This window comes from Microcaecilia unicolor, chromosome 11 (genome assembly GCF_901765095.1).
Source record: "Microcaecilia unicolor chromosome 11, aMicUni1.1, whole genome shotgun sequence".
NCBI lineage: Eukaryota > Metazoa > Chordata > Amphibia > Gymnophiona > Siphonopidae > Microcaecilia > Microcaecilia unicolor.
In genome coordinates, this window is record NC_044041.1 from 32,987,962 (window position 1) to 33,000,824 (window position 12,863).

Here is a 12,863-nt window from a genome sequence, read left to right on the forward strand (position 1 = left end):
TAATTAAATGTATTTATTAGAGAACATGATTGAATTAAGATTGCTAAGATATTGAAAAGCTATTTAAAGATTTTAAAGTAACTTCAAGATGGGGAGTGTTAGGTGGGATTTGACTGTTACTGAAGTACAATCGGACATCATTCCTTCTCCTCTTTACAGAATTTTGTACTCCAGAGAGTAAAGGTGATAAAAGAGTCCCAAAACAAATGGTGCAGTGCAACAATTTATTGTAGTAATTATTGACACATTGAAGGCATATCAATAACTCAATATGAACCATGTTTTAGCCACAAGGTCTGCCTCAGGAGTCAATACCAAATGTCTCACTTGATTTAAAATGTTCTTTTCAAAAAACGTAAATAACTGACTTATCAATCGGCAGTTTGTGATGGACAAAGCAAATACAGGACAAACACAATTTTCATCAAGTATGAAGCGACAACAGCCTGAGGAGCAGCAGGCTGTTGTCACTTTGTACTCAATGAAAATTGTGTTTATCCAGTATTTGCTTTTTCCATCTTGAACTGTCCATTGATAAGTCAGTTATTTACATTTTTCATACTCGATGAAAATTGTGTTTATCTTGTATTTGCTTTGTCCATCTTGAACTGCAGATTGGTAAGTGCAGTTATGTTTTTTGAAAAGAACATTTAAATCAAATGAGACATTTGGTATTGACTCCTGACGCAAGCCTTGCGGCCCAAACACAGCTCATGTTGGAGTCATTTTTTAGATTGTAAGCTCTATTGAGCAGGGACTGTCTCTCTATCAGGTGTTCAGCGCTGCGTGTGTCTGGTAGCGCTATACAGATGCTAATAATAATAATAATGAGTCATTGATACATACAATGAGTCAATGATTACTATAATAAATTGTTGCACTGCACCATTTGCTTTGAGACTTTTTTGTCAACTTTGCTCTTTGAGTTTGTCTGTATGCGAAGGTTAGTTCCTTTTTTGTTGTTTTGCTTGAACTCCAGAGAGTGACACTCCAACTCAGAAAAGCTATTCCTGGGATACCGCTTCAGAATCCCAAAATAATACACTTATAACTCCAAAACAAAATGAATCAACTACAGCTGATGACATAATAGTCTGAGTGCCTCAAAATCAGTTGAAAAAAAAGAATGCAAGAAACCTACAGCTATGCTATTCTTTATTCCACTGAGATAACTTGATAGTCAGTGAATAAACGTGTTGCTTACAATTTCAGAACACTGCTTTCCAAACTCTTCCAAAAATGCAGTAGCAGTTAACTCCCCTCTCATGTACTTCAACCAGGGCCTGCCGTCACCTCCATTGATAAATGCTTGCCTAATGGTTCCAGGTGGAACATGGTTCTGCAACTCCCATTCTACAAAAATGAAGATTAAAAAAACAGAATTAAAAACATATCAGGGGACCAAGAAAAAAAAACCTGTTCTGCAGTCACTAAGGGGGGAAGGGGAGTTATCAAAGTGGGTCATGGGTTATTTTAGCACAAGTCCTATTTTATGTAATGAGACCCTGTGCTAAAATAGTATGACTTGTGGTAAAATAATCCATCTTAACGGTAACCCATGTTGATTAACTTCCCCTCTAAATAGCCTTCCTGGAAAATCTACCTTTAAAGAGATGTGTGAGAAAAAGATGGCAACTGACATGCACTGAGAACCAGCATTGATATCACAGCTGCAGTAATAAGTAACTTGAATTCCCTTTTGCTGGTGAAACATTTCTAAATACATTCTCATTGTCAAGCCACATACAGTATTTTCACTTTTTACAACATTTTACCTTTCTTCTCACTCCTCCACCACCCCCCACCCCCATTCTCCCCCTTTGGCCTAATCCATCCTGGCTCTCCATTGCCAAAAATGCCTTATGGAGATTTGACACTGAAATGTGGCTTAGTACCTTCTACGGTCTATGCTCTGATCGTGACTGAATAGATATGGATGGGCTAGAGTGTAAATTTTAAGTGGCTTTGACATTAGCTTCAAAACTTTTAGTACAAGAAGAGTGCTGGGCAGACTTCTACAGTCTGTGCCCTGAGACTAGCAAGGACAAATCAAACTCAGGTAGTATCACATACCATGTAAAATGAATTTATCTTGTTGGGCAGACTGGATGGACCATAGAGGTTTAGCTGCCGTCATTTACTATGTTACCTTAGCCCCCACCCCCAAACTCTAATCTCAAATGTGCCCTTTCTAGCGATCTGACATAATAGTAGATTTGCAGATAGAAGATATCTCCCATTCTTACCCAGATTTCCTTCTGTAATTTTTGGAACTCAACTACTCTATCCTCCTCATCCTTCATACGTTCCATTAAGCTTAACTCCTCTTTCACCCATCTCTCAAATGTTCCATTCTGATATCTCAATGAGAATTCCCCTGATGGGAAAGAGCACTGAAATTTGGGGATTTGGTCTCAATAAACTACTTAATTCTCTGCACACTGCCCTTAAAGGAGTTATTATTATATTGTGACTAAGATGAAAGGGCAATCTGTTTCACTGGGCATGACGTTAGCTTAAATGCCACAGACACACTGGATCAAGCTCGGAGTCTGTGGTAGTATAATCCTGCTGATTTAGAATCCAGTCCCTCAAATGCCAGATTAAACCTGCCTGATTATATTTTTTTCACATCTGACTGTCCTAGGTCTCCCTGCCTCCCGTTGCCATATAACCACAATAACTTCATCTTGGCTTCCCTCTGTAACTATACAAGATCCTTCTTCTCAGTAACCAGAGGTAAGTTCTGAATTACAGCTATTTGGGGAACATGGCTACCTTAAAAAGACATAATTCTTCCACTCAACCATAAGGGAAGAGATCGCCAAATATATAACTGAGTTTTCATGGTCTCCAAGAAGGGTTTGGCATTATGCTTATATAACTTCTTGGGGTTTGCAGTTAAGTGAATGCCCAGGTAACAGAAGGATCCAGTAACCCATCTTAAGAGAAACTGCTCTACTACCCATCCTTCCCTAATATTGCCCTGCATGGGCAGCACTTCCAGTTTGGATAAGTTATGTTTTAGGCCTGTTAACTCCCAAAAAGCTGAAATTCCTCCATCAGTGGTGGCAGCAAGCTTCTAAGTTCTGCTATATGTACCAACATGTCACGTCCTCAAAGGCTACTATTTTAAACTCCTTTTGACATATTTGATCAATGGGTTTTTCCACTTCACTCCCTGTAACGGTTCAAGTGATAAAATGAAGATCAAGGGTAAAAGGGGACATCCTTGTCATGTTCCCCATTGATCAGATAATAGATTGTTGACCTGAACGTCCACTACTGGGTCTCTATACAGTGTTCTCAGTGTATCCCCAAATCATCCATGAAGCCCAAACTTGTCTAGTATCATAAATATATACCCCCAATCAACATGGTCAAATGCCTTCTCTGCATTAAAGCTAATTAGTAGAGAGATCAGCCCCTTTCTCCTAACACAGTACAGTAGTTCTCAAACCTGGTCCTGGAGGCACCCCAGTCAGGTTTTCAGGATATCTACAATGAGTATGCCTGAGAGAGATTTGCATGCAGTGGAGGCAGTGCATGTAAATATCTCTCATGAATATTTATAGTTGATATCCTGAAAACCTGACTGGCTGGGGTGCCTCCAGGACCAGGTATGGAAACCGCTGTCCTAACATATTCCAGATAAGTCAGAATCTTTTGCACATTTTTAACCAAGAAGAAAGCTTGTTTGACTATCCAAGATCAATACTGTTATTATCTGTGCTATTTTGTTGGCCAATATCTTCACAAATAATCTTTCCTCAAAATTCAGTGGTGAAATGAGTTGATAGAATTCAGGTTTCTGAGGATCTTTAGCTGCCTTAAAGATGACCAAGATATGGGTCAAATTCAAAGATGTGGGCAGAAACATTTATTTAATAACTTGATTGTACATTATCTCCAAAAGCCCTGCAATGGATTCCGTCAGCAACTTATAAAACTCCCCTCTATATTCATTTGGGCCAGGAGCCTTGCCCAACTGACCTTGCCAAATAGCCCGCTCATTTCATCCTGAGAGATTGGAGAATTCAGCATCTCCCTATCTTCCTTACTCACCCTGAGCAGAACCAGTTTGTGCAAACACTATTTCCCAGCCTCTAAATGTCCACCTTTGGTTTTCTTTTGTACAATTCAGCAAAGAAACCCCCTAAAGATCTCACAAACACCCAGCTGTTTCTTTGTCAAATTTGCCAATAGTTTCCCTGATTTTGTTCCCAAATCTAAAAAAAAGTTTTAAAAAAATGGACTTTTGTATCCTCTGAAGGTTCAACAAATTGAGGACCACCTATGTTGCCAATAATTGGGGCTCAGAGGGTTATTGCCATAGCTTTGTCACTCTTCTTATTCACAGTGTTTATGCGTTGGAGAGCCATTCACATTTAACTCATGCAAATACAAAAGGTAATTTATATTACAGGCTGCCCAGGTTAACAGGGCAGGAAGGCACCTATTTTATAAAAACTGGTAAGTGCATACGTGTCTTTATAAAACACCAGCACTAATCCTGCAGAAATAGCACCTATATTGAAGAAGATATGTTAAAAACATAAAGTGCAGCAAATGTTATAAAAGTTGCACATAAATAGCAATCCTTTTCACATTTTGCTCAAAGCCTGCCCCAGAAACATGAAAGTCACAAGTATGCACCTAATTGAACATACATGCAAATATTTATAAAATTACATCCTCAATGTGAATATCCTGAAAACCCCATTGATTAAGGAGTAACCTGGTAAACAATTTTGGGAAGCCCTGTGTTAAAGTATGAATTCAACATGGAAGACTGAAATGCAAAAATGTACAGAGTTACTTGAAGACACTCTCCTAATCCCCAAACCTTGTAATCCAATTGGCAGATTCAGAGTTTGTTTATGTATACAGCATCTATGAAGCTTTTGGAGAGTCATTTACTAACAGGTGGCACCATGACCACCTTGTTTTTTTTCCATTTAGCTACCTATGGAAAATCATCTTCTGTGGTACAGGCCATTAAATGCAATACCTGTTTTAGAATTTTGTAACTTTTGGGGAAAATCATCTGTTACTGGGGGTCTGTTATTTCGAATTGAGGTTTTTTAAACTTTTTTCAGCTCACAACTGATTAAGGAGAGCCCTGTTTTACATGGTGCCATTGTGATCTGTGTTAAACTCAATTGCATTGCACTTTTCCTGTGAAAAATGTAAGGAAGAAAAATCCCTGCATGCGACATAGCATCATACTTTTCTCATAAGAAATTGGGTAGACTAGATGGACCATAGAGGTCTTTATCTGCCATCATCTACTATGTTATGTTTATGTATTTATTTATTACATTTGTACCCCGCGCTTTCCCACATACAGCAGGTTCAATGCGGCTTACATAGTAAAGAAAAGCATTACAAAGTACATGTAAGAAGAATATTATAAACTGTGGTAAATATAATGGCAACAGTGCCCAAGAATAATGAATTGGAGTAGTAGGAAGAGAAGACCTTGCATGTGATGTAGCATACAGTAACCAATGGCAAACTGTATTTCTCATCTTCTATTCTATATATATAAAAGGCAACCCCAACGTTCTATGAAGCCTCCAGCCGGAAGTGTGAAGCGCCAGAGATATCCGGTTTCCCCATGAGTGAAGGAAAACAGCACAGCAGGAAATCCCTCTCTCTGTAACAGTGAAGGACTCAGAGGAGGGAGGAGAGAGATGCCCTCACTCTCTCTGTAACACAAACACAGCACAGCAGGAAACTTAACACTGAAGGACTGGACTGGGAGGGGGGGAGGGGGAGGGAGAGAGGGCAGAGGGCAGGGACACTCCCACATGCTCACTCTGAAGAAAACCTTGCTAGCCCCCATTTCATTTGCATCAGAAACGGGGCTTTTTTACTAGTGTTTTATAATTTGACAACCACCTACTCTCTTAACCTTCCAGCTACAGAGTTGAGAAAGATGTGTACCTATAGAAGTATATAATCAAAGCATTCTATATTCCTCACCTACTGCCAGTTTGTAAGGTGAAGGAAGAAGAACACCTCCCATGTCAAAAATAACAGCTTTATACCCAGAAGCTGTAGAATGCCTCCATCGTATCGGATTCCGAGAGAGACACTGTTCAAGTTTCAGGATTGCAGATAGCCTGGTAACCCGCAGACATGGATCTTGCAAAATTCTGGTGATAAACATTATGTAAACTATGGAAGAAAAAAAACCAAACACTATAAAGCTTTATTTTCAAACAAGTGATACTGGTAGTATAAACGCCATGCAAATAGTCTGAATCAATGCTACCACTACTGCTTATTTAAAATGGTTGTAGCTCACACCTTTCTCAGTAGTAGTTCAGGGTGAGTTACATTCAGGTGCACCAAGTATTTCCCTGTCCCCAGAGGGCCCACAATCTAATTTTATTCCAGAGCCAATGGAGGGTTGAGTGACTTGTCCAGGATCACAAGGAGCAACAGCAGAAGGATCTGATCCTGGCTTTGCTGGATGTCACTCTTACTTATCAAAGCTAGGAGAACAGAAGACAACAGCTAAAAGAACAAAGAGGAGGAAAAGACCTCAAACCATCCGGGTGCTAGAGCTTACATTTCGCCCAATAACTGGGCTGGGACGAAGAGAGAATGAACACAATAGTAAGCTGACTCCACCTCCCTTGACAAAGCCGGTGGGCGAAACAGGTCCCCATTGGGAGTATCGGCACTAGGTGTTCAACAGCCAGACTGACAATGAAGCTAAGTGACTTTTTTCATACAGTATAAGTGGATTTTTTTTGAAGTTGATAAAAATTTAAAAAATTATAAGAACTGCTAAAGGACGGAGGAGGTTTTTGGCCAGTGATGAATGGAGGTACGGTGAGTGCTTTAGTTATTGGGCAAAAAGTAAGCTCTAGCACCCAGACTGTTTGAGGTCTTTTCCTCCTCTTTGTTCTTTTAGCTGTTGTCTTCTGTTCTCCTCCTAGCTTTGATAAGAGTGTCTACAGTTTAAAGATTATTTGGACAGTTCACTGTTCTGTAGAAGAGTGAGAGATACATATTTGCTGGATGTCAGCCTGGTGCTCTAACTACTAGGCTGCTCCTCCATTTGTAATGGAAAACAGAGGTAAGCACTTTAAAATATGTTTAAATTACTGTACATTTCAACATTACTAATTAATTGGCCATACAGAATGGGCCAATTGATCTTTTTCAGGCATCAAGTACTATGTAATTTATTTTTGCATTTTAAAAGTCAAAGCAAACTCACTAAAAGATGTATCCATAAATCTAGAGTAGGCGTCTACTTTCTAGCTACTCTATTCTACACCATCCCTTCATCATCATCTACAAAGAACCAGAATACTCATACATTTGCAAACTTTGCATATTTTGGTTTTCCTGAAAATCTGATCTAGTTCAGGGACCTGACAACTAGACCTAAGAACCAAAGCTGAAAATCCTTTGATGGTATGTGTTGAAATGTGATGTAAGGCTAAATATACCATGAAGTTGGCATTTCTTTTTGTACACGAGACAAATGCCAGTTCTGTGGGTACAGTGATTATTTGAACACCCCCAATATGGTGTAATATTAAGCAAACTCCTCCACTCCATATAGGGAAGGGTACTTTGTGTTGAGTGTTGCATCCTGAAGCATTTTGAAAAGTTGGCTCCTGTGTCCTAAAATGACATTTATTACACTACATACCAAAATAATGTACACAGATATAAAGTATAGAAAATGTATGAGCATTTATCATGCAGAAAGAAGCAGTAACCAAAATAAGACACACTAAATATTGCACCCAGTGCAACCCCCATTATCTCCCTCGTTCTGCCCCAACTGCTCAGAAAGTATAAAAGCTAAACCTGTTTGTGTTGTAAAGAAGGTGGAAACTCAGAACTCTAGCACTGGAGGAACTGGCTTCTTGCATGGGACGACGACGACAGGCGCCAGTAGTAAAAAAAAAAAAAAAAAAGCAGGCACGCTCGTCTCTCCTTCCGCTTCGCTTCCCTGCCCTCAGCGTCCCGGCCGAAAGGAAATGACATCAGAGGAAGGCGGGACGCAGACAGAGAGGGCAGGGAAGCGAAGCGGACGGAGACAAGCGTGTCTGTCTACCCCCTCTCTTCCTCCGGCGCAGGCAGCAGTCTTCACCTTTCTGTACTCCTGGCAGCGGTAGCGACGACGTATACACGCCTTCCTCTGATGTCATTTCCTTTCTACCGGGGCGCTGAGAGGGCAGGGAAGTGAAGCGGACGGAGAGACGAGCGTGCCTGCTTGTTTTTTGTTTGTTTGTTTTTTTTACTACTGGCGCCAGTCGTCGTCTCGTCCCTCGCCCCCCCCCCCCCCCCAGTGCCTATGGGCCTCTCCCCGTTCCCCTACCCCTCCTTCGGCCCCCATTTTCGCGTGTGGTGAGGCCCTGGAGACTGTGTAACATATGAGTGTTTCATTGGTTGTGGTTCGGCTGGAGCTCGCGGAGCGCTCCCCTATACCCGAGGGCTTCCAGTACAGTGCAGGTGAGGCGGGGAGGGAGGGAACAAAGAGTTGTGATTCTTAACATTTTCCACCTCGGAACTCAACGACAGGAATTCGCTTCCTCGCTGGACTCGGCTTCCTGTTGTTCTGGAGGAGGTTGCACTAATCCTTCCTTGCTTTTACCTTCTGCAGAGCTGTCAAGTTAGCCAGTTCCAGGAGGGGGAGACTTTTTTTTGGCCAGTTTTGGTTTTGCAGTCCCTCATTCTACCCATTAAAACCAGTCAATGCATCAGAACGAGGTTGCACGAAATCCAGAGCTGGGTAACTTGGAAATTCTAGAGGTTTGGATTTGAAAGTTTGGCCTGAAGCTGGAAGTACTTAAAAGATAGAGAAAAAACTTCTGCTGTCCTGTGCTCTGTGGGTTTGGGACAGTATCTCTCTCAAAAGCTGCAGCACCCTAATACAGATAGTTACTAGAGCTGCCCAGTTTAAAGGGAAGTGAAGGCTTAACAAATTTAAATACAGTTAAGAATCCCATTGAAGTAGGAGGCATGTGTTGAAAAACTGGTGGTTGTTCTTAGATCAGAAAGTTTAGTGCCCTCAACACTCTATTTTAATGGATGGTTGATGTATATAAGTTCAGATAGAAAACATATTTTCAAAGCACTTAGGCTTACAAAGTTACATAGAGGTGTATTTTCAAAGTGCATAGACTTATAAAGTTCCACAGGTTACTATAGAACTTTGAAAGTCTGAGTGCTTTGAAAACGAGCCCTGTGGTCTATTCAATGTTATATTATCACTTTTCAGGAAGGACAATTGTGTTTGAATGTTGTATCTGAATTGCTGCTACTACTACTACTAATACTAAGAATTGAAATCAAGACACTTGCTAAACTACTGGAATATGTGTAAACCTTAGCGCAAGAGATACCCAGTGCACTTTCCCTATGAATTCTTTATTTCATCTTCTGTAAGGGAATATGGGGTATTGTTTCATATGAGGTGTAATGAAACTTTAGCACAAAACATTCCAGCTAACATTTTATGGCACAGTATTCCTTCCTCCCTGCAGCTGCTTAGAAATTCATTCAAAGGGTCATGGATTTGTCATAATGCAAAATGGTTTCAGTTGACTGTCATATTTCTGTTATGATAGTGCATAGTTTTTAGCCGTTAGAACTGATTAGTTTTCTTAGTTCCCAATACACAGCTGAAACTTGCAGACATGACAGTAAACTAGAAATAATTCCCAAACAGTATGTAATTTTCAGTCACAAAGTTTATACCATCTGTTCCTGTAGAATGGACTTCAAAACCATTTACAAGGTAGTTCAAGTCTACATCATACAATAGACATAGCATACTGTGGATAAGCACAGTCCCCCATTCACCTATGCTAATTAAAAACAGCTCCAAATAGCAAGGCCCTTACATCTCTTTCAAAATACAAGAACATCATAACTTTCAGACTTCTTAGCAGGCCTCCTACACAAAAGCACTTAAGTTTGAATATTGTAGTGAAAAATCAGGGTCTGTTTACTAAACCGCGCTAGAGGCATGTTAGCATGTTTAGCGTGCTAACCATTAGCGCACTAACTGTGTAGATGCCCACAATATTCCTATGGGACGCCAACACAGCGTGTGCTAATTTTGCGCATGTGCTAAAAACACTAGCGCACCTCAGTAAACAGGGCTCTCAGTGTTTTAAACTACATCAGCAGTTCCTACAAGTGCAGTGGAGTAATACTTTAACTTTAGCCTTGTATGATCTGTGCTTATCCACAGTATGCTATGTCTGTTGTATGATGTAGGCTTGAGCTACCTTGTGAATGGTTTTGAAGTCCATTCTACAGGAAGAAATAGTATAACTACTAATACTATTTAGCATTTATATAGCGCTACAAGGCATACGCAGCGCTGCACAAATATAGAAGAAAGTCCCTGCTCAAAGAGCTTACAATTTAATAGACAAAAAATAAAGCAAGCAAATCAATTAATGTGTAGAGGAGAGGAGGGTAGGTAGAAGCGAGAGGTTACAAGTGGTTACAAGTCAAAAGCAATGTTAAAGAGGTGGGCTTTCAATCTAGATTTAAAGATGGTCAAGGATGGGGCAAGACGTAGGGGCTCGGGAACTTTGTGATTGATAGTTACATAGTGTTTGGGAATACTTTCTAGTTTGCTGTCATGTCTACAAGTTTCAACTGTATATTGGGAACTAAGAAAATTAATCAGTGTTCACAGATGAAAGGCCGGGGGGGGGGGGGGGTAGGATTGCAGAAAACAAATGCTAATGGGGATGAATGTATGGTAGGACAGGGCCAATTCTCAGAAGACTGTGTCTGTGAAGCGCTAACTAAACTAAAAATAGACAAAGCGATGGGGCCTGATGGGATACATCCAAGGGTACTCAAGGAACTCTAAGAAGTTCTGGTGGCTCCGTTGTCTGACCTCTTCAGTGCTTTAGAGTCTGGAGTGGCCCCGGAGGACTGGAGAAGGGCAGATGTGGTCCCACTGTACAAGAATGGAAGTAAGGAGGAGGTTGGGAATTACAGACATGTCAGTCTGACTTTAATAGTGAGTAAACTAATGGAAACACTTCTAAAGCAGAGGATTGTGAAGTTTCTGTAATCAAATGGACTACAGGACCCAAGGCAGCATGGTTCCAGTAGAGGCAGGTCAGACAAATCTGATTGATTTCTTTGACTGGGTGACCAAACAGTTGGAAATAGGAGGGGCACTTGGATTTTAGCAAGAGGTCTTTGACACAGTTGTGCACAGGCAACTGATAAATAAACTGAGTGCCCTCTGTATGAGCTCTAATATGACTGACTGGGTTAAAAACTGGTTAAATGGAAGGAGACAGAAGATAGTGGTTTGTTTATTTATTTATTTATAGTACACTTCTACCCCACATTTTCCCACGCACGCAGGCACTATGTGGCTAACATAGGATAAGTAAAAATAGTGGTAAATGGAGTTTGCTCCGAGGAAGAGGATGTTATCAGTGGTGTACCACAGAGATCGATCCTTGGGCCAGCTCTTTTTAACATCTTTGAAGTGTTATTGTGGAAGGACTGTCTGGTAAGGCTTGTCTCTTTGCAGATGATACCAAACTCGGTAATAGGGTGGATATCCCGGAAGATGTGGATAGCATGAGGAGAGATCTAGCGAAGCTTGAAGAATGGCCCAGTAATTGACAACTAAGATTTAATGCAAAAATAAAATGCAGGGTTATGCACTTGGGTTTCAAAAATCCAAGGGAATGATATAGTATAGGGGGTGAAATACTTTTGTGTATGAAAAAAGAGCGGGACTTGGGGGTGATCGTATTTGATGATCTTAAGGTAGAAAAGGCGACGGTCAAAGCCAGAAGGATGCTTGGGTGTACAGGGAGAGGAATGGCTAGCAGGAAAAAAAAGAGGCAATAGTGCCCTTGTATAAGTCTCTAGTGAGGCCCCATTTAGAGTACTGTGTGCAGTTCTGGAGACCGCACCTACAAAAAGATATCAACAAGATGGAGTCAGTCCAGACTAGAGGGCGGCTACAAAATGGTCAGTGGTTTCTGTCATAAAGCTTATGTGGACAGACTTATAGACTTCAATATGTATACTCTGGAAGAAAGGCAGGAGAAGGGGATATGATAAGAGACATTTAAATGACTCCGTGGCATTAATGTACAGGAGGTGAGCCATTTTCAAATGAAGGAAATCTCTGAAACGAGAGGGCATAGGATGAAGTTAAAAGTTTATAGGCTCTTGGAAAGGGTGGTGGATGTGTGGAATAGCCTCCTGGTGGAGGTTGTGGAGACAAGGACTGTGTCAGAATTTTAAGAAAGCGTGGGACAGGTATGTGGGATGGGATCTCTTAGGGAAAGGAGGAGATAGTGATTACTGAGGATGGGCAGATTGGATGAGACATTTGGCCCTTATCTACCATCATGTTTCAGCTTTCGAATATAGCTTTGCAGCATATTAATTGTTTGTGCTTCCATCTAGCCACTGATATGTCTGATGAGGAAATCAAAGAAAAGACACTGGGGGTGGCTTCAGTACGCTTGGAAGGAAAGGCACCTGTGGAAAAGGCAGCACTTCTACATCAGCATATTGGACGCAGAGAGATGACGGATGTGATTATTGAAACTATAAACTCCAAACCAGGTACACTAGTTTTACATCTAGACTCTGTGTAATATAGGGCCGGAATTATAAAATGGTTTTCCCATGGGTTCAAAATAGTGGAAAATCCATTGTAAATCAGGCCCATAATCTGACATGCATCCATTGTGTTTAACCATCTTTGGAATTTCACGTGTTCTTAGTACTGCCTATGATGGTTGTTTCAAGTAAAGAACAGAAAATCAAGATAAAACAAGATGAATTGTGTACAGAAATGTGTTGTTCAGAGGTCCAAGAAA

General features: G+C 40.7%; 2 protein-coding genes across 2 annotated transcripts in view; one reads left to right on the forward strand and one right to left on the reverse strand.

Moving 5' to 3' along the window:
• ACAD10 (acyl-CoA dehydrogenase family member 10) overlaps positions 1–7,918 on the reverse strand; it is an 83,734-nt gene extending 75,816 nt beyond the window's left edge. Inside the window, exons 1-3 of the mRNA XM_030217795.1 lie at positions 7,840–7,918; positions 5,989–6,183; positions 1,205–1,353 (exon numbers count right to left, since the gene is read on the reverse strand). Of these exons, the coding sequence (XP_030073655.1) occupies positions 1,205–1,353; positions 5,989–6,175 (336 nt within the window). The 5' untranslated portion in view covers positions 6,176–6,183; positions 7,840–7,918. The remainder of the gene's footprint in view (positions 1–1,204; positions 1,354–5,988; positions 6,184–7,839) is intronic.
• Positions 7,919–8,208: 290 nt separating this feature from the next.
• BRAP (BRCA1 associated protein) overlaps positions 8,209–12,863 on the forward strand; it is a 66,059-nt gene continuing 61,404 nt past the window's right edge. The window contains exons 1-2 of the mRNA XM_030218814.1: positions 8,209–8,487; positions 12,445–12,606. Coding sequence (XP_030074674.1) covers positions 8,409–8,487; positions 12,445–12,606 — 241 coding nt within the window. The 5' untranslated portion in view covers positions 8,209–8,408. The remainder of the gene's footprint in view (positions 8,488–12,444; positions 12,607–12,863) is intronic.